Source organism: Monodelphis domestica, chromosome 8 (assembly GCF_027887165.1).
Source record: "Monodelphis domestica isolate mMonDom1 chromosome 8, mMonDom1.pri, whole genome shotgun sequence".
Lineage (NCBI taxonomy): Eukaryota > Metazoa > Chordata > Mammalia > Didelphimorphia > Didelphidae > Monodelphis > Monodelphis domestica.
The window spans coordinates 193,808,987-193,831,840 of NC_077234.1; the positions used below are offsets into that span (position 1 = coordinate 193,808,987).

At 37.8% G+C, this 22,854-nt stretch overlaps 1 protein-coding gene across 1 annotated transcript in view; it reads right to left on the minus strand.

Annotated features, from left to right (window-relative positions):
* MRPS9 (mitochondrial ribosomal protein S9) overlaps positions 1-22,573 on the minus strand; it is a 113,152-nt gene extending 90,579 nt beyond the window's left edge. Inside the window, exon 1 of the mRNA XM_007501177.3 lies at positions 22,358-22,573. Coding sequence (XP_007501239.1) covers positions 22,358-22,492 — 135 coding nt within the window. The 5' untranslated portion in view covers positions 22,493-22,573. The remainder of the gene's footprint in view (positions 1-22,357) is intronic.
* Between the last annotated feature and the right edge of the window lie 281 nt (positions 22,574-22,854).

Genomic DNA, 22,854 nt, shown 5'->3' on the forward strand with positions numbered 1-22,854 from the left:
CGGTGTTTCTACTCCCTCAGTTTGTCCTCTGCTTATGAATAGTGTTTTTTCTCCTAGATCCCTGCAGATTGTTCAGGGACATTACACTGCCACTAATGGAGAAGTCCATTACATTCGATTATACCACAGTGTATTAGTCTCAGTGTACAATGTTCTCCTGGTTGTGCTCCTCTCGCTCTGCATCACTTCCTGGAGGTTGTTCCAGTTCACATGGAATTCCTCCACTTTATTGTTCCTTTGAGCACAATAGTATTCCATCACCAACATATACCACAATTTGTTCAGCCATTCCCCAATTGATGGGCATCCCCTTATTTTCCAATTTTTGGCCACCACAAAGAGCGCAGCTATGAATATTTTTGTACAAGTCTTTTTGTCCATTATCTCTTTGGGGTACAAACCCAGCAGTGCTATGGCTGGATCAAAGGGTAGACATTCTTTTATCGCCCTTTGTGCATAGTTCCAAATTGCCCTCCAGAATGGCTGGATCAGTTCACAACTCCACCAGCAATGAATTAATGTCCCTACTTTGCCACATCCCCTCCAGCATTCATTACTTTCCATAACTGTCATGTTAGCCAATCTGCTAGGTGTGAGGTGATACCTCAGAGTTGTTTTGATTTGCATCTCTCTGATTATAAGAGATGTGGAGCACTTCTTCATGTGCTTATTAATAGTTTTGATTTCTTTATCTGAAAACTGTCTATCCATGTCCCTTGCCCATTTATCAATTGGGGAATGGCTTGATTTTTTGTACAATTGATTTAGCTCTTTATAAATTTGAGTAATTAAACCTTTGTCAGAGGTTTTTATGAAGATTTTTTCCCAATTTGTTGTTTTCCTTCTGATTTTAGTTACATTGCTTTTGTTTGTACAAAAGCCTTTTAATTTGATGTAGTCGAAATTATTTATTTTACATTTTGTGATTCTCTCTATGTCTTGCTTGGTTTTAAAGTCTTTCCCTTCCCAAAGGTCTGACATGTATACTATTCTGTGTTTACCCAATTTACTTATGGTTTCCTTCTTTATGTTTAAGTCACTCACCCATTTTGAATTTATCTTGGTGTAGGGTGTGAGGTGTTGATCAATTCCTAATCTCTCCCACACTGTCTTCCAATTTTCCCAGCAGTTCTTATCAAATAGTGAATTTTTGTCCCAAGACCTGGGATCTTTGGGTTTATCGTATACTATCTGGCTGAGGTCGCTTTCCCCCAGTCTATTCCACTGATCCTCCTTTCTGTCTCTTAGCCAGTACCAAATTGTTTTGATGACTGCTGCTTTGTAATATAGTTTGAGGTCTGGGACTGCTAGGCCCCCCTCATTAGTGTTTTTTTTCATTATTTCCCTGGATATCCTTGATCTTTTGTTATTCCAAATGAACTTTGTTATGGTTTTTTCCAAATCAGTAAAGAAATTTTTTGGGAGTTCCATGGGTATGGCACTAAATAGATAAATAAGGTTGGGTAAGATGGTCATTTTTATTATATTGGCTCGTCCTACCCATGAGCAGTTAATGTTTTTCCAATTGCTCAAGTCTAGTTTTAGTTGTGTGGAGAGTGTTTTGTAGTTATGTTCATATAATTCCTGTGTTTGTCTCAGGAGGTAGATTCCTAGATATTTTATTTTGTCTAAGGTGATTTTGAATGGGATTTCTCTTTCTAGTTCTTGCTGCTGAGCTGTGTTGGAGATATATAGAAAAGCTGATGACTTATGTGGGTTTATTTTGTATCCTGCAACTTTGCTAAAGTTGTTGATTATTTCAATTAGCTTTTTGGTTGAATCTCTAGGATTCTTTAAGTAGATCATCATGTCATCTGCAAAGAGTGATAACTTGGTCTCCTCCTTGCCTATTTTGATGCCTTCAATTTCTTTTTCTTCTCTAATTGCTACTGCTAGTGTTTCTAGTACAATGTCAAATAGTAGAGGTGATAATGGGCATCCTTGTTTCACTCCTGATCTTATTGGGAATGCGTCTAGTTTATCCCCATTGCAAATGATATTAGCTGATGGTTTTAGATATACACTGTTTATTATTTTTAGGAATGACCCTTCTATTCCTATGCTTTCTAGTGTTTTTAATAGGAATGGGTGTTGTATTTTATCAAAGGCTTTTTCTGCGTCTATTGAGATAATCATGTGGTTCTTGTTGGTTTGCTTGTTGATGTGGTCAATTATGTGGATGATTTTCCTAATATTGAACCAGCCTGCATCCCTGGTATAAATCCTACTTGATCATGGTGGATGACCCTTCTGATCACTTGCTGGAGTCTTTTTGCTAGTATCTTATTTAAGATTTTTGCATCTATATTCATTAGGGAGATTGGTCTGTAGTTTTCTTTCTCTGTTTTTGACCTGCCTGGTTTTGGAATCAGTACCATGTTTGTGTCATAAAAGGAGTTTGGTAGAACTCCCTCTTTGCTTATTATGTCAAATAGTTTGTATAGTATTGGGATTAACTGTTCTCTGAATATTTGATAGAATTCACTGGTGAATCCATCAGGCCCTGGGGATTTTTTCTGAGGAAGTTCTTTGATGGCCTGTTGGATTTCATTTTTTGATATGGGATTATTTAAGAATTCTATTTCGTCTTCTGTTAGTCTAGGCAGTTTGTATTTTTGTATATATTCATCCATATCACTTAAATTGGTATATTTATTGCCATATAATTGGGCAAAGTAATTTTTAATCACCTCTTCATCAGAGGTGATGTCCCCCTTTTCATCTTTGATGCTGTTAATTTGCTTTTCTTCCTTCCTTTTTTTAATTAGATTGACCAGTACTTTGTCTATTTTGTTTGTTTTTTCAAAGTGCCAGCTTCTTGTCTTATTTATTAAATCAATAGTTCTATCACTTTCGATTTTATTAATTTCTCCCTTAATTTTTAGGATTTCTAGTTTGGTTTTCTGCTGGGGGTTTTTTAATTTGGTCACTTTCGAGTTTTTTTATTTGCATTTCCAATTGATTGATCTCTGCTCTCCCTAGTTTGTTAATATAAGCATTCAGGGATATGAATTTACCTCTGATTACCGCTTTGGCTGCATCCCAATAGGTTTGAAAGGATGTCTCGCCATTGTCATTTTCCTCGATAAAATTATTGTTTCTATGGTTTCCTCTCTAACTAAACGATTTTGGAGTATCATATTGTTTAGTTTCCAATTAGTTTTTGATTTGGTTTTCCATGTACCATTACTGATCGTTATTTTTATTGCCTTGTGGTCTGAAAAGGCTGCATTTATTATTTCTGCTTTTCTGCATTTGTGTGCAATGTTTCTGTGACCTAATGTATGGTCAATCTTTGTGAATGAGCCATGTGGTACTGAGAAGAAGGTGTATTCCTTTTTATCCCTATTTATTTTTCTCCATATTTCTATTAATTCTAATTTTTCTAAGATTTCATTCACTTCTTTTACCTCTTCCTTATTTATTTTTTGATTTATCTAAATTTGATAATGGTTGGTTCAAGTCTCCCACTAATATGGTTTTACTGTCTATTTCTTCCTTCAATTCTCCTAGTTTCTCCCATAAGAAATTTGGGTGCTATATTATTTGGTGCATATATGTTGATTAGTGATATTTCCTCATTATCAAAAGTCCCTTTTAATAAAATATAATTACCTTCCCTATCCCTTTTGATCAGGTCTATTTTTGCTTTGGCTTTATCAGATATCATGATTGCCACTCCTGCCTTCTTTCCATCAGTTGAGGCCCAGAAGGTCTTACTCCATCCTTTAATTCTGACCTTATGGGTGTCTACCCGCCTCATGTGTGTTTCTTGGAGACAACATATGGTGGGGTTTTGGTTTCTAATCCATTCTTCTATTAGTCTACGTTTTATGGGTGAGTTCATCCCATTCACGTTCAATGTTATGACTGTCACTTGTGGACTCCCTGGCATTTTGATATCCTTACCTAATTCTAACCTTTCTTCTTCAGCTCTACCTTTTAGTCCAGTGATTTACTTTAAATCAGTCCTCCTTGTATTTCCCTTTCTACCCCCTCCTTTTTTATTCCCTCCCTTATTTTCCCCTGTAGTCTTTTTAAAATTCCCCCCACCCACCCTCTCCCTCCCTTGTACTGCTTCCCTCCCCACCAGTCTGTTTTTTACCCTTCTACTCCCCTATAGGGCGCAAATCTATTCTCTTCCCCAATGGATTGGATTGTTCTTCCCTCTTTGGCTCAGTTTCAAAGTACGTAAGAGTTGAATATTTCCTATCTCCAACCTCTTTACCCTTCCAGTGTATCGATGTTCTCCCCCCTCCTGCCATGAGCTTCTTTGTGACATATAAATTTACCCCCATTTGTTTCTTTTCCCATTTCTTTTAGTCATAACCTCTTTTCTTTTTTAGCTTTAGTCATGTATATATATATATACATACACATGTATATGTATTTATGCATGCATATATCTATATACCTATTTATGTCTTGTCCTTTCATCCTATACAGTTTGTCACTGTTCCCTCTGAGTGTGGTTCTTCTAGCTGCTTAGGTGATAGCAACAGTTTTTAAGAGTTGCCAATGACCTCTTTTCTTATAGGGATACAGATCATTTTAACTTATTGAGTCTCTTAAAAAAAACCTTTTTTGTTGTTGTTGTTTTTCCCCTCTTTTTAAATTACCTTTTGATGATTCTCTTGAGTTCTGTGATTGGACTTCAAATTTTCTGTTCAGGTCTGGTCTTTTATTTATGAATGCTTGGAACTCTTCTGTTGTGTTAAATGACCATACTTTCCCCTGTAAGAATATAGTCAGTTTTGATGGGTATTTTATTCTTGGCTGGAGGCCTAGTTCCCTTGCTTTCCGGAACATCATATTCCATGCCTTTCGGTCCTTCAGTGTGGATGCAGACAGATCCTGTGTTATCCTCACCATGTTTCCATGGTATCTGAATGGTTTCTTCTTGGCAGCTTGTAATACCTGTTCTTTCATCTGATTGTTTTTGAATTTGGCTATAACATTTGTTGGTGTTGTCAGTTGGGGATTAAATACAGGGGGTGATCTGTGGATTCTTTCAATCTCCACTTTCCCCTCTTGTTCTAGGATTTCGGGACAGTTTTCCTGGATAATTTCCTCTAGTATTATGTCCAGGCTTTTTCTTTTGTCATGGTCTTCTGGTAGTCCAATTATTCTTAAATTGTCTCTTCTTGAACGATTTTCTAAATCGTCTGTTTTGTGAATGAGATGCTTCACATTTTCCTCAATTTTTTCATTCTTTTTGTTTTGTTTTATAGTGTCCTGTTGCCTTGTGAGGTCACTTGATTCTAGTTGTTTTACTCTGGTTCTTAAAGATTGGATTTCATCTTTGGCTTTTTGGTCGTCTTTTTCCTTCTGGTCTGAGTTTCTTTGAAGATCGTCTTTCATCCTCTTTATCTCGTCTTTCATCTCCTTTGCCTCATCTTTCATCCCCTTTGCCTCATTTTCCAGCTGGATGATTTTGGCTTTCAGGACACTATTTTCTTGTTTTAGTTCAAGTACCTCTGTTTCCAGATGACTTATCTTAATTTTTAAGTTCTTTTCCCAATTGTCTTCAGCCTCTCTTAGTTGTGTTTTGAGTTCTTCCACAGCCTGTATCCAATTCGCTGGGATTTCTGGTTTATCGTTTGCTGATCTCTCCCCCTCTGTTCCATTTGGTGAGTAGTAGCTGTCTATTGTAGTTTCTTTCTTCTGTTTCTGTTGTTTGTTCAAATTCACCCCTTCTTTCCTCCCCGTATTTGTCTGTGCTCTTGTTCCTCTCATTTTTTTGTTTTTTGGGAACTTCTATCAGTCTCACCTCTTGGAGCTTTAACAGAGGATCTCTTGGTATAATCTCTGAGGGAGGGTTGTTGGGGTTTGAGCTTTCCTGTCCTCTGGAGGCTTTTGATTGGCTTAAAGTCCAGCAGTCAATGAGGATGGATGGGGAGCCTGGGCTTCCCTGTGTTCTGGAAACTTTTGATGGGATTGAGTTCTGCTTAGTTGGGCTGGGTTTACTCTGAGTTTTAAACTTCCTGGACGGCTGGAGCAGATATGGAGGATCTCTAAAGCTCTGGCCAGGCTGCCAGGTCTATGCTCCTTCTAAGCTGCTATCTTGACTTCGCCTCTAGGTTTCTGTTTTTTCAGAAGACCCAGCTCTCTAAGGGGGGAGGGGTCGTGGCTTGCCTGGACTCTGATGGCTCCTGATGGGATTAGGTTCAGGTGGTGTGGGCCGAATGATCCCCGAGCCAAAAAAAGGAAGAAAAAAGAAGCAGTAACCTCCTCTTCCACAGTCTGTGTTGAATGTCCGGAAACTGGCCCGGGTTACTTTCAAGGTAAGCTCTTCGGAGCAACCCCTTTGCCAGCCCCAAGTTTTTTGTCCTTTCAGTAGCTCTGAGGGCTCCTGATGGGATTGGGTTCAGCTGGTGCCCTAAAGCTGGGACCTCCCTTGAGACTCAGATGGAAGGACCCAGCCAGGGGGCTTCAGGCTTCCCCCTTCTCTCTATGTTTCCCTGCCGTCTGTGTTGGGCACCCCGGAGACTGGCTCAGGTTGCTTTCAAGGTGAGTCCTCAGAGCCCTGAGGTTCCCGCTGCTGCCGTGGGCTCAGCACTCTGGGTTGGGGGGGATGGGTCCTGGGACCTTCTTTCTATCTACCCCTTAGATCTGAGTGATCTAGGGTTCTGGCTTTTGGGGTGTGGTACCTTTTGATCCAGGTCCAGGAGGAGATTTCCCCAGGTCTATCCTGTTGTTCAGCTTGAATTTCGGTGGCCTAGGAGCACTCTGTTTGCTATCGGTAGGGAAGGGTTTCCGAGGTCTGAACTTTCGCTGCTTCTACACTACCATCTTGACCAGAAGTCTACGATTTGTTCTTTAACTAGCCGGTTTTGGAGAATCATATTGTTTAATTTCCAATTAATTTTTTATTTATCTCTCCATGTACCCTTACTAATTATTATTTTTATTGCATTGTGGTCTGAGAAGGTTGCATTTATTATTTCTCCCCTTTTGCACTTGTTTGTTTGTGCAGAACCAGGAGAACATTGTACACAGAGACTGATACACTGTGGTACAATCAAACATAATGCACTTCTCCATTAATGGCTTTACAATGTCCCTGAACAATCTGCAGGGATCTGTGAGAAAAAAAAAAACTATCCTCAAGCAGAGGACAAACTGAGGGAGTAAAAACACCGAGGAAAAGCAACTGCTTGACTATAGAGGTTTAGGGGACATGATCGAGGAGAAACGCTAAATGAGCACCCTAATGCAAATACCAACAACAAGGAAATGGGTTCAGAGCAAGGACACATGTGATACCCAGAGGAATTGCACGTCGGCTAGGGAAGGGGTGGTTGGGGAAGGGAGGAAAAGGAAATGATCTGTTTCCAATGAATAATGTATGAAAATGACCAAATAAAATAATGTTTTAAAAACTAAAAAAAAATACAAGTAATAGTGTCACACAGATTACCCATTTCTATTTCAACTGGCACCTCTAGTTTGACTCGAACCCCATCCTTTTAAGGCAGGAAAGAAAGTAACTAGGTTCAGATAAGTGGTTTTTGGAATTGTGATTGTGGCAGCAATTGCCTGCTTTTGGGTTTACCACATTGTATACAGTAGGATAACCCATATGGCAGTGGATACTATAGAGTACGTTGACAAAGTTACACTGACTGTTTTACAATTGCCATTTTAAAATGAATTGGTTCTCTGGCAAGTCCTGGCACAAGTATATGTAATCTTTATGGCTGTGTTGCAAACTTTAACCCAAGTGAAGAAAGTATTCAGATTTGTAGTACCCCTTAAAACTGAGAAGATTATGGCTGTTGATTCCAACTTAGAAGGAATGATTAAGGCTTTATTTGAACAACTGATTAAGGAAAAAGGGCTAGATCTAGTTATGGGCAAGGGCAATGAGCAATCAGAGAATACACCTCAGGAAACTGAAGGTGACAATGAAAATGAGAACCAGGCTGCTAGTGACCTTGAGAAAAATCTGTCCTTTGAAAGAGGTCACCAAGCTAACTACTAATTCACTCACTTGAAATAGAAATAATCTTGAAAACCTATGCATAACGCTTAGCCTTTTGCAGGGAAGCTTGTTACCTTAGGAGCGCCTGGCAGTTGAGAGTGAAAGGGCAGACACAGTGGGTGTTTAGTCAGAGAGGGCTAAAGAGGGGAAAAGACAAACTCATCCTTCCTTCTCCTTTTTGGCTAAACACCACCACCACCTCTTCCTCCTCCTTTGTCCCTGCCTTAAAGAGAGAAGAGTCAATTCTCTCTCTCTCCTCTCCCCACATCTTTATTGCAAACCTCAGTTTGTACCCTGGCTCTACCCTGGGTGATCCTTAGTAAGTTTCCTTACTTCTCAAAGCTTTAATTTCCTCATCTGTAAGGTGAGAGGTCTGGATTGAAAAATCTTTAAGATTTCTCCTAACTCTCCATCATACAGCCCTATAGTTCAATTTTGACTATGAAACATAATGCAACAAAGTTAATGTTATCTGTGTTAAAAATTGCTTTAAAGTACCAAGGCAGCAACTCAATTATTCTTTTGCAAGAAACTCCCTGAACAGCTTCCAAAGTCATCAATAGCCTGCATCGCAAGCTATATAATATGAAGTCTATGGGGAAACCTGCTAAATAACCACAGAAGGGTAGATAGAGCTAAGAAGCTTGGAGGTAGGAGTGAGAGGAAAGCTGCCCCAACAATATCTAACTGAGGCAATAAACTAGTAATTGGATGTTGTAATGGGGTGTTTTGGTAAAGTAATGTATTAGCCATACAGACTAGGTCAACTCTGTTGCAGGTAAAAGATGAAATGTCAGAGGAAAACAAAGACTTGAGCTTCTTAGCATATCAAACTTTTAAGCAATGCATGCCAATCCCATAACACATCCAGACCAGAACTCCATAGCTTTGGCACTGGACCCCAAATACAGAGGGAGACACATTTTTATGCATCAAAGATAATTAACTGAATAAGACCAGTTAATTAAAAGAAAGCAATTAGCCAGGGTACAAAATTAGGTAATCTGATTTCTAATTGAAGGAAAGATCCTATAGGATCCAAGTTGGGAGGGGGAAATGAACAGGTACAATTTGTTAAAATCAGAAAAAGAGGTGTCCAACTCCTCCCAAAGGTCTTTATTCAATCAAAAGCACATGGAAACAATAACTAATTGACCAGTAAGGGGCCAGCAATATGGGTTGCTTGATTAATTATAATTATGAGAAAACTTGCATTACTCTTTGGAACTAACCAGATTTCTCATCAGCATACCTAAGGTTAGTTAAAGGTCTCCTGCAGCAGGTAGAGGTGGTCTAACTTCCCAGCCATGCAGGGTTAGGTTCAAACAATGCAATATCACAATTCCCTTTATTGAATAAAAGTTTTCTTACAAGACAGAAATTGGACCCATAACTGAAAAGAAAAGGAACTGAGCTAGCTCCAGAACAGTCACAAGATGGAGTCAATTTGTTTAATTCTCACTACTACTTGCTATTTTGATAAAAGGACTCTATCTGTGCCCAGACAATCTGATGGGGAACAAAGCAGCTCTTTATCCAGAGAAGCAAGTGAATCACATCACTGAAGAAAGAAGAGGAAGATGGAGGGAAAAAGGACACTGAACTGGGAATCAAGATACCTGGATTTTGGTTCTGGCTCTGCCACAAATGAGTTTTGACACTGGTAAGTGTTTTAATCTCTTTGGACCTAATTTTTCAAAGCTATATGGAGGTTAATTAAATTAGGCATGGTATAAATGGCAAAAGCCTTGGATTTGGAGTTAGCTTACAACAGATAACCAACAACATACACACCACCTAAATCTGATTGGCCTCATTTAAATTACCAATGGATTCCTTTATAGAACTAAAAATATACATAGAAACACATATCTGAAAGACCAAAAGGTTTAAAATCTCACGGGAAATAATTAAAGAAGCATGAAGGGAGGTCTTAAGGACCAAATCTCAAACTAAATTACAAAGCAATATTCATTCAAACTATTTGGTACTGGCTAAAAGTAGATCATTGGAATGGTCAAGATCAGTAGGAATCAGAAGTAATCTAACAAAATAGTTTGTGTCTAATAAACCCAAGATCACAACTCACTAGGGAAGAACTCCCTATTTGACAAAAATTCCTAGAAATAAAGAATTCTAAGAACCCTTACCAATGGATAAACTGGTGATTCAGTTTTCAAAAAGATGAAAAACTATTAACAACCAAATGAAAAATTGTTCTAAGTCAGGGAAAATGAAGACACTACCATTTTCCCAGTCCCCTGTGCCTACAACCTAAGTGTCCTTTTTCAACTCTAAGTTTCTCTCATTTCCCGCCAATTCACATATTCAAACTGTTGTCAAGACCAGTGTATTTCACCTTTGAAACATCTCTTGAATACACAGATCCTGCTCTCCTCTCATTCTGCCACCACTCTGTGGCAGGCTCTCATTTCCTCAGGCCTGGACTACTTCAATAGACAGCAGAAACAAATCTCTTTTCCACTCTAGTCCAGTACTCCATTCAGGCACAAAAGAGAAGATCCAATCAGGCAACTCTCTTCTCACTCCCTTTCAATAAAGGCCAGTGGTTCCCTATCACCTCCAGAATTAAATACAAAGTTCTGTTTAACATTCAAAATCATAGTTCTATGGCCAACCTCTTTACTTTATAGATGAGGAAACTGAGGTTAAGGAAGATTCTGTGTTATTTGCCTACACTCATGGTCACACAGGAAGTAAGCATCAGAAGAAAATGAACCTAGGTCCCCAGACTTCAGTCACAACTGGATAATAAAATTTTAAAATATTTAAACAAGGACAAGAGGAATTGTTAATTGTATAGGGGAAACAAAACAAAACCATTTTCTACACCCAAGATATATAAGGATACAAACACATTTCCCAACAGATAAGGGCTAGGGATACAAGGAAATTCAGAGTACCTGCCCTCGGGGAATTTTCATTCTAATAGAGGAGAAAATAGTAAATAGTTACAGATACTGAACAGATTTAGAAAATAATCTGAAAAAAAAAAGTAATCTGAGAGAGGAAGGAATTAAAAGCTGAGCAGATAGAAGGTAAGGTAAACTGAAAGGGGAAACATTAACAACTCAAATGATAAGAAAAAAAGTTTAAAAAAATACAAATATGTTCATCAAAAAGCATGCAAATCTCACATTAAAAAATGCACATTAAAACACCAGGAACTTTTCCCTCACCCCTATCAAACTGGTAATTATTTTTTAAAAGAGAAAACAGTCAATGTCAGGGAGGGCAATGGAAAGGTACATCATACACCAATAGTGGAGTTGTGACTTTAACAATTTTGGAAAAAACTACAGTAGTAAAGCAAATAAACTATTTACACCCTCTGACACAGAAAATAATTTTACTGAATATTTCCTCCAAGGAAGTTAAAGATAAAATGGAAAAGTTACCTTATATATAAAATATCTACAGAATTTCTGCTTGTGGTTGGCCACTGAGTGGAAAATGACTGAAGCAATAGTAATTAAGGGAATGTAATGAAACTTGGGAAGATGTGCATGAACTAACTGAAAGTGACAACATATATACAATGATTATTGTACTATAAAGTAAAATAACATAGCACTGATGATGTTTAACCAATCAAACTTCAGAGGTCTGATGATGTGGTAGAGTGTTGGTGAACTATAGCTATGGAGTAAGACATGTATACTAACATTATTATTTTTATCTATTCACCCTGTTTTTTTGTAATTTTTTTGTAATTATAATTCTTTTTATAATCATGGGGTTATCCTCATTCTGTAATTCTTCATTGATTTCTCTTTTACCTATTTGCCATGTTTTTAAAAATAAAATCTTTGTCATTTTCATTAGTTCTTATTTCATTACCCATACTTCCTGATTCATTTTAATCTCTATATACTAGATCTTTAACTACACAGTCCTTGGCACATCTTCATAATGACATTACACCTTTTTTGCATATTGAGTTTTTGGGTATTCCCACCAACTACCTGGGAATACTTTGGACAAGAACCTGCTTTGATATAGTCCTGCATGGAATTCCAGTCTGGGGCTTGTTGTAAATTATGGTAACATCCAGTATCAAAATAATTTGTGTAGTTTGGTCTTCCATACTGGAATGCATTATTAAATCCATTATTGAATCTGTTGTTAAATCCATAATTTCCATATCCATTTTGCCTGAATCCATTAAAGTGATAAAATCTATTGCCTTGGTTTCCCCTGAAGTTTTGTCCAAAGAATTGTCCCCTAAATCTGCACTCTCTCATGAGATGACCAGGTCTGTCACTAAGATAACTGGGGGTGGGGGTCGGGGAGGGTAGTTATTTCTGGGTTGTCTGTAAATTCTTAATGCAGCTACTGTTTTTTCCTGCACTTCATTGGATTTCACTTTTTGTTTATCAATTATATCATTTTTCTCTTCTGATTGCCTATCTTGGAAAACATAATTAACAATTCTCTGAATTTTGTCAAGACCCATATCAAACCAATTTGACAGTTACTATGAAAATAATTTCGGATCACAGGGCATGCATTTTATACAAACTGCCTGTGAATGTGACTTACATTTTCCTCTGTTAAAATATCCAACCCAATCCATTTTTCAGCACAGTCAATAATTCCATTGAGGAAAGTGGAGGGAGTCTCTCCCACTTCCTGCTTTAGGCATTTGAATTTAGACCATGTTCCTGGGCATCTGGAATTTTGCCTCATATTTTCAATTATTGCCTCCCTAGCTGTAGTTAAGTCTCTGTACCCTGCAACAGAGTAAACTTCCCAACCAGGATCGGCAATCAGCCAATCAGCAATTTGGGGGTTCCTATTAGTGTCCTCTATAATCAGCTGTTTCTCTCTCTTTGTCAATAATTCATCCATAAGGATGTCAAAAGTCCAAATAAGAAGGACTGTAAAGCTTAATTAAGTGCTTGAACTGCTTTACAACTCCTATTGGTTCTTCTTCATATTTGAGGGTATTCTGGGGACACTACAGGTACCTCCCTTGAGGAGAGGGGGAGAGAGAGGGAGAGGGATGAGCAGCTAGAGGAAAAATCAGGAAATGCTCCAGGTACAAGGCTAAATTTGAAGGAGATTAGAGATTCAGGAAGAATGATGGTGGGAGTGAGTAGAAACAATTCCAAGCATGGGAGGGCCACCAAAGCAAATGCTCAGCCATGGGAGATGGTGTATCATGGCATAAGAGACAATTTGGTTAGACCAAAGAACTTGTGAAGGGTATAATAAATTATGAGGTTAAAAGGTAGGTTGGGAAAGACTTTAAATGCCTAAAAGACCTCTTCCAAATTCTCAACATAACCTACAATCCCTTCACATCTCAGTTCTTGCCCAGCTGTCAGCCCTGAACTGGCTTCACTTTTACTGCTTCCTTATATTGACCCATCGGTAAATAAATCCAATTCAACACTATCTTCTATATTTAAATCTCTTACTGTTGGTCATGTCCCTAATCAGGTCTTGTTAAATCTCCACTTTGGATCTTCTACCTTTTATTTCCTTCCTCTCTCAGGATGTGTTTGTGGAAGAACAAATTGGTTTTTGTTTATTTGTTTTTGCTACTTGTTTTTTTATCCTCCTTTGAATCTTAGCTTCTTTATAGCTTACCACAGTTTTGAGCACATGAGTGCCTATTAAATGCTTTTTGACTTTTTGCAACTATTTTCTCTATGAAGATGATTACCAAAGTACATGTCCAGACTAGTCTCTCTAATGAGCTCTAGTTCCATATAACCTATTGCATGTTGAATATCTTGAACTCATGTGCCATTGGCATCTCGAACTCAACATATCTCCAACAGAATTCATTATCTTTCTCACTAAACTCTGCCCCTCTAGCCAACTTTCATAGGTATTCAGGACCACAATGTCCACTCTTCATATACACTCACTCCACATGTCCAATCCCTTATTGCCAAATCTTTTGTTTCTACCTTCACAGCATCTCCCATATACATTCCACTCTCTCTATTCCACAACTACCATTACACAGGCTTGCAACACTTTTCATTTATATTAGTAAAACAGCCTTCTCACCACCTGCTGTTTCTGATTTTCATCTTTCTCAACTTGGCTGGCTCCTGTTCCCAGGGGCCAGCATACTGATCACAAACTTAGCAAGGACATTCAATTAGCATAGTACATTGCTGCCCAGAACTCCTGGACTCATGTGATCCTCCAGCCTTAGTTTTCCACATAGCAAATTTAAATGTGCCACCAAACCTGACTACAAAAGCTTTCTAATTAGTCTTCCTATCTCTCTCTCCTCACTCCATTCAGGCTGAAGCATCTCACTAAAGAAAAGGTTGGATCTTATCACCATCTTCAAGATTCAGCTCAGATCTTCAATACTGAAGGAAATATTTTTAGTCTTCTTGCCTAAATTCTGCATCTCTAAGATTACCTTCCTTTTATATTGTATGTATCTAGTCTGTGTATGGCTATTTACATGTTGTTTTCCCCATTAGGATGTGGACTTCTTGAGAGTGGACTATGTTTGTACCTGTCTTTTATCCTTTGTACTTAGTTAGCATTGACTCTTTAACATACTAATTATTTATTAAATGCTTGATGACTCGATTGGAAGTGATATAGAAATCTGTGAAGTTGAGAACAATGGACAAAGATGTTAATTCAAAGAACTGTGGCTATTTTCCACACTCTTAAAGAACTGCGTCATTCATGAGAGAATTGGGGAAGAGGGGGATAGTAGGAAGAACTTACTGACAGTGCTAGAAATATGAAATAAAACAGTCCTGAAGATTATATTCTTTTAGAGTGAGATGCATATAGGGGAATGCTGGCAAGAGAAGAGAATTCTGGTCAGCAAAAGGGGCACAAGTCTCATATGCCCTATCCAGAAATAATAGCAGAATTGATGTAATTATTGTTCATACTCCCAAACTGGAAGGGACTGGGGGAAGGAGGAAAGAGCCCATTACAACAGTCCATCATAGAAGGCAATGTGAAGATAGCAGTAGAGGAAAGTGGAAAATGGATGAAGTTTTCCTAAAACAGTGTGCCAGGATAGGACATCATCAATAAACAGAGCAAGGTATAGGGAAGGGACTGCTAAATTGGTACAAATTAAAACCTCCCACAAATGAAAACAAACAAAAGGAAAGCTAGAGAAAGGTCCTGAGCATCCAAATGAGATGGTCTTTGATAAAGGTAGATGTCATATACCTTGGAAGATTGCAACAAATCATTAGACCTACTGAAAACAGCTGTGGATCATTTTGCTTAAGAGCTATCTAAATTTAGACCCTCCTTTAAAAGAGGAAGGCAGCATTCTAATTGTTCAAACCTCTCAGGACCTTGAAATACAAAAGAGGTAGCAGTTCAAGAGAAAAATGTTACTGCAAAATTAAAGAAAGATGTTTAAAATCGGAGTGAGCACCAAGTACATCCCAAAACTGTTACCACAGCAGGACTTGGAAACTAGGCCAAACAGGCATGATTTCCTAAGAAAATGAAGTACTTGAAACACAAGGTTGCTTTGTTAGCTTCTAGATCAGAGAATTGGACAAGGTGTTTTAGGAATCAGTGCTCCTGGTCTCTAGGGACTTGAATGTTACTAGTCACAGGAAAGGAGCATGGAGTATGGGACAGCATTCCATTTTCTTAAGAAAGTTAAGACATGTGGGCCTACACCTATATTTTAGAAAATAGCTAGCAGATTTTATTTTTAAAACTTAGTTCAGTCAACCTTTCTAGTCTAGCATCCCTAAAAGTATATTTTTCTTGATATCTTTTGTCTTTATATAACTTGAATTCCCAATTTATCACCTCAACTCTTCCAAGAGAGTAATTCCTTATTAACATTAAAGTAAATTTTAAAAAGAGGAGAAAAAGAAACACCTTTCATCAAAACCAAAATATTAAAAGACTAACAACATATGCAATGCTACATACCCATAGTGTTCCACCTCTGAAAAGAAGGTACTGAAGTGCCTTATTATATTGGTTCTTTAGTCTGGCCTAGAATTCTCATGTCTTAACTTTCTTAAGAAAGTGGAATGCTGTCCCATACTCCATGCTCCTTTCCTGTGACTAGTAACATTCAAGTCCCAGTGCTTGCTTAAGAAATTAGGTGCTTGGGGACAACTAGGTGGCTCAGTGGACTGAAAGCAAGGTCTAGAGATGGGAGGTCCTAGGTTCAAATCTGGACTCATATACTTCCTAGCTGTATAACCCTGGGCAAGTCACTTAACCTCCATTACCTAGCCCTTACTGCTCTTCCAATACACAGTAGTGATTCTAAGATAGAAGGTAAAGGTTTAAAAAAAAAGAAAAAGGTAGTGTTGATTAACAGAACATGATAAGAGCAAGATGTGATTTGAGCCATGTGGATTTGGGAAAAACATATAAATGCTAATGTAATTTTTTTGAAAAGAATAAAAAAAATTAGGTTTTAGTAAGATTCAATATACAATTGAGCCTATTACTTGGTCCATATATCAGATTGCCAATGTTACATGAGGAAAAAAATGGAAATTCTACAACATGGAAGAAGGGGTAGGAAGTGGCGATGCCATTAATTCTTTGGCTTTCAGTATATTGGGATATATTACTGTATTACCAGGTGTTAAAGCAAAAGATTTTCAAAATTCATGAGTCATTCAATCAATTTGCTCTCACTGAAATATAATTAATATTGATGAGTATTTAAACTATTTTAGTAAAGGCAAAAAGATTTTTCAAGCCATTAATAACATTATTTTAAAAATATTTTTATTTTCATTTTATCTCATACTTTTATTTCTACTTTTGTGACTATTTTATAATGTTTATATATATATATATATATATATATAAATACAAGAGAGAGGCAACTGGTCAGAGTAAAAAACAAGCTAGCTGCAAAGCCATGAAAATCCAAGTTCAAGTGCAGCTTCTAAAATATATTGTCTGTGTGACTCAAGATAAAAATCACTTACCTCTCAAAGCTTTAGGTAACTCTAAAACTATAAATTCCAGTGAAGATTAAGACCTGAATTGGTAAGGGAAATTTCCTAATATGGAAAGAGCATATATCAATGAAATCACAAGTCCAGTCAAACTCCATTTCAAATTTGGACATATAATTTGCAAATAAATATACTAGCATGCATGGACAAGTAAAAAAACTGAAAGTGATAGATGATCAAAAAAGTTTATAGAATACTGATTTTAGATTACTGTATTGAGTTCAAGGGATCATATGCTAAGAAAAACAGAGAAAAGCTAAGGCATACTCAGGCAAGGGTGAAACCGGACAGTGAGAGGAAAGCAAGAAATCATGAAAAGGAAATTAAAAATAATCACTGGTAATGATGAAGTTAAAACTATCTCCATTTATAGATGACATAAACATGTTTAAAAAAAATCTAAAACAATCAAAAGCTTGAATCAAGAACTTTAGGTAGGTAGCATACTATACCATGAAGAACAATAAAAAAGAGTTGTTTGTAATATCAGAATGTGTTAGGATGTAATTGTGTTGGGTTCTATTTATCTGACAAAGTTGAAAAATATATATATATATATGTGCATATACACAAGATATATGTATATACTTTATGTAAAAATAGTATTTATTTTCATTATTATAACATGCAATAAATTGATTCTTAACTATTTAATATATGCATTTTTCATACTATTTTCAAAGTACTTTCATAGCCTCTTTGTACTTTACTTGTCTCAATCTCTATATTATTATTACTCTGTAGCTTCTCTGACATATCGAAATACAAGTTATAGGGAGTTATATACACTGTGAAAAAATGCAGTCTAGCTGTAAACAGCTGGAAAATTATATCAAAAAACAAATTAGGCTGGCAAGTACCCATTGAGACCTAGGTTAAATAATTTAAAGTGAAAGAGCATCAGACCTGGAATCAGGAAGCCCTGAGTTCAAATTCAGCCTTAGATACTATAGCTATGTGTCTCTGGGCAAGTCACTAACCGATTTGCCTCAGTTTCATCATCTGTAAAATGAGCTCGAGAAATAGCAAACCACTCCAGTATCTTTGTCTAGAAAACCCCAAATGGGGTCACAGAGAGTTGGACAAAACTGAAAAAGACTGAACAATAACAGCATGACATAGGGGAAAGTATTGGATCTAGATCAGAAGACTTATCCAAGTGCAATAAGAACTACAGTAAAGTATGACTGAGAAATATTTAGCACAATAAATAAAAATATAACACAATATATATTAGTATGTGGTTTTTCTAAGTGAATATGCAGCTTGAAGGGATCCTTATGTATAGTTTAGTGGCCCCCATTCTATTGACACCTGTGAGCTAGAAAACTATCCTCGTCACTTCAAGCTATAAATTTATGCTCCTGTGTGTAAAGCACTGTTAGACAAAGACAGAAAGAGGTTTAAGACATAGTCCATGACACCAAGGAACTTAAAAATCGAATAGAAAAGATAAGACATACACATAAAAGATAATTACACAAAGCATAATTGTAGAGGGACTACCTTAATTTATAGCTAAGTACCTGAAATGTAGCTAGCATTCAATAATGCTTGTTGATTGATATGAAGACCAGTACTAATGCTCTTCTTATGTGTGAAAACAAAAGCAAAGAAGAGCAATGTGGTTAAGTCAAATTGGGAATTTGCAGCCAATATATACCATAGGCTGGTGCTATATTGCCCAGTGTTTCTTAAAATACAAACTTTGTAAAAATAGTTTCTCTTCAAAAAGCTCAGAAGCTGCCAAGCCAGTTTTTTTTAAACCCTTACCTTCCATCTTAAAATGTGTATTGGTTCTAAGGCAGAAGAGTGATAAGGGGGATTTAAGTGAGGCCACATTTGAACCCGGGACCTCCCATCTCTAGGCCTGGCTCTCAATCCACTGAGCCATCCAGCTGCCCCCCAAGTCAGTTCTAAAAGCAGTCTTTTAGAGATGAGATGTATTTGGATCATGGTTTCAGTTAAGTAGTCAGCTGACAAACAACTTGGACAAAAAGGCAAAAAGGAATAGCAATATGATTATATATACCTTAAGATTTGGTTTTTTAGTATACCAAATGACTCTACATAGGAAATCTACCCTTACTGATAGTGGATTAAGAACTTTCATAAGAAACCAAAAGAGGAGAGAATGAGTCCCAATTCCAGCCTGGCCAATGCAAAATGTTAACAAGTAGCCTATATCTAAGTTTCTACCAAGGTGAACAGTCATTATTGTCACTGTAAAAGTAATAGGTTTCACTTACCTATTGTAAGATTTGTTCATTTCTTACAAAATTTTTTGATTAAAAAAAAAATTACTAGCATTTTCCAGTATCTACTTAATCCCTCTACTATCCCCTTAACTAGTACATTCCCCATAGAACCTGTCCTTATAAAAAATAAACTGACACCTATCTACCTGCCATCTACTAATTCTCTAAAGAGAAAAAGGTGGAATGCTTTATGAAGTCAAGAAATCTTAGATTTGATGCATTTTAGTATTATTTTTCTTTTCATTACTGTGATCATTGCACATATTGTGCTGCTTTACATAATTATTTCACTGGACTTGGCAGTCAGGAAGACTCAAATCCACTAGTTGTGTAGTATAAAGTCATTTAAACTCTGCCGAGGTTGTTTTGTAAAATGGGTATAATAATAGTACCTATCTTCAAGGATCACTGTGAAGAAAAAATAAGAATGTTTGTAAAGGGCCTTGCAAACTTTAAAGTGCCATATATTTGCTATTATTACTGTTACTGCTCTTGTTATTTATACAAGTTTCCCTGAATTTTTTATATGCAATAATAGCCCATTACATTCATATATTGCAATCTGTTCAGACATTAACCAATCAACAAGCATTAACTTAGTCCCTATGTATCAAACACTGTGCAAGGTGCTAGAGATACAAAGATAAAAATGAAAGTCCCTGCCCTCAGTAAGCTTACATTCTAATGGGGGAGAGAAAAACATGGATATGTTACACATTTGAAAAGAATTTGGAGGGAGAGGGCATTAGCAGCTGGGAAAATGGGAAAGGTTGTAAAGGTGATACTTAAGTTGAAATTTTTAAGCAAAAAGTAGATTCTGGGTGGCAGGGGTAAGAATGAGAGTGGATTTTAGACATGGGTTATAACAAGTGATCTACACAAGAGACAAAAGAACTTCAGGCTAGTCTGGCTGGATAAGAAAGTGATGGAAAGGAAATAATGTTTAACAAGGTTAAAATGTAGGTTGAAATTGGATTGTAAGTCTTTAAAAGGCAATTCAAGGAATTTATATTTGATCCTGAAGACAATTGCTGTAGTTTACTGCTTAGAGAAATAATATGTTCAAACAAGAACAAAAGGAAAATCATTGTAGCATATGTGTAAATGACAGACTAATTGAAGCTGGGAGACCAACCAATTCAGAGGTTATTAAAATAGTTCAGACAGAAGGTGATAAATGACTAACAAAGTAGTAGTAATGTGATTACAAAGGGGGTAGATACAGGAGATGGGTGTGCACATAAATGTAAAAGTCCTAACAAATGATTGGGTATGCAGGTAGAGAAAGAATGAGAAATCAAAGATATTACCAAGGTTGTAAACCTGGGTGACTGGAAGGTCCTCCTCCTGGGAAGGGACTATAGGGAGCTGCCAATGGGACCAAACTAAAAAGACCACTGAAACTGAACACTATAACCCAAGAGGTATGTACAAGATTATAAATGAATGCATAAAGACATACTCTTTGGTTTTAATTATTGAGCATTCATAAGATATTGCCACTGTTGTCAATCTGGTTGAGTGGAAGGATGGATTTGAAATGGAACAAGGCATTTGAATGTCCAAAAAGACACATATCTAAGAGCTGGAGGTAAAATGGTTTCACTTCCTACCTGTTTCATTTCTCTTTCCTCTCCATCTCTTTTCTCAGCTACTCTCACCTTTCTCCATCACTCAAATAAGCATTTACTAAGCCCCTATTATGTGTCATTGTTCTAAGCTCTGAGGATACAAAGAAAAGAGGAAAAAACCAGTTCCTGTTCTCAGGTGCTTATAGTGGAAGACAACATAGAAACAGCTATGTATAAACTATATATAGAGAGAGAAATATATATATATAAGATAAATTGAGAGTGATCTCAAAGTGAAAGCACTAAGATTAAGGAGGACTGAAAAAGGATTCTTGTAGGAGGTAGGGCTAAAGCTGAGACTTGAAGGAAGACAGGAAATTTAGAAAGAACAGGTAAGGAAGGAGAGAGTTCCAGGAGTGGGGGGAAACGGTGTGGTGTTCTAGAAACAGCAAGGAGGTCTGTGTCCCTGGATCACCAAGTACATGGAAGAGTGTTAAGATGTAAGAAGACTTGAAAAGAAGGAAGGGGCAGGTTATGAAGGGCTTTAAAAGCCAAACAAAGGTTTTTATACTTGATCTTGGAGGAAACAGTTGACTGTGAGTTGACTGAATGGGGAAAAGATAGAGAACAACATTGTTAGACCCGCCTTTTAGGAAAATTAGTAATTATAGTTGAGTGGAGACTGGCCCAGAGTGGGAGATTTGAGGCAGTAAGACCACCCAGCAGGCAACTGCAATATAATTTAGACTTGGATGAGGGACTGAACAAGGATAGTAGCAGTGTCAGAGAGAAAAGGGGGCAAAACATTAGTAAGGGAGAAAAGACAGGATCTGACGTGTTTTACAGCATATAGAGAGGCATCGTCTTTCCATACTCCAGCTCCATCCCAACCTTCCTAATGATAATGACCAAGGCCACATCACAAACTGAAATACCTCAGATCGCAGACCTGGTGGAAAAACAAGGTTTGGTTCTCTCATCTGCTCGCATATAAAATTCTGTCTGGCCCAATTCATAGTTCCACTAGCAGTGTATCAAAGTGACTGTTTTCCTCCAGCCCATCCAACGTTGGTAATTTCTCTCTTTTTTTTTTAATCAGCCAGCATAATTGTTAGATTATGGGGGGCAGATAAATGGGAGTGGAAGACAAAATAATGCTTATTACTTAGAAATGGAAAGGTTAAATTAAAAAATAATCACAAGAAGCTTCTACCTCCACTCAATAAGTCTCTCGGTCTAAAGAATTTCAAAACGCAGGGAACACAGACCCACTTCCCACCCACACAGAAGACCTATCCCGCCCTAGAAATAAACATTTTGCTTCCTCCGCCACCACTCAAGAGCAAGTGGGATAAGCAGGAAATTGGGGCGGGGTGACTCAGGGAAAGGGAGGGGCAAAGGATTAGGACCAAACGCTCTCGCACGCCCTCTCCTCTGACTCCCACTCGCAGCGTGCAGGAAAAAGGAGGAGCCAAAGCCTGAGGCCATGTTTCCGCACGCCCCCTTCCCATCTGTACAAGTCCCTGTGATTTTCCCTTCCTTTCCTCTCGTCCTCCAGGACGTTACCTGGGTCCCAGCGACCGTTCGCTGTTTAGTTACCGCAGCTTTCCAGACGACTCGACTCTGGGCCAGTCCGCTCCTACTGCGGATAAAAAGAAAGCTAGTGACCGTTGCGGCGAAAGGCGACCAGGGAGCCGCCATGTCTACAGTGGGAGGAGAAAGAGAAAGAGGAGGAGCCGGGCTACTACGCAGACGCCGAATGAGAGGCGTCCTTGTGCGTTCTCAATGTCAGGCAATCCCGCATGCTCATTAGAAAACTCTTAATTGGCTGAGCCTTGTTTTCTTCTGCACGTTGGTGATTGGCTCGTTAGCGAGTAAGGGCGGGGCGAGTGATCGCTACGCTGGGATTTGGTTGAGTACTCAAAATTGGAATGCCACGGATCCCAGCAGCACCTTCAGCCAGGTGCAGACCCATGTTTTCTGGCTGTCCAGCTCCTTCCAAAGGAAATAGTGGTTCCTGACCCTAAAGATGGGGCAGCTTTTGGTCTCTTGTGTTCAACACT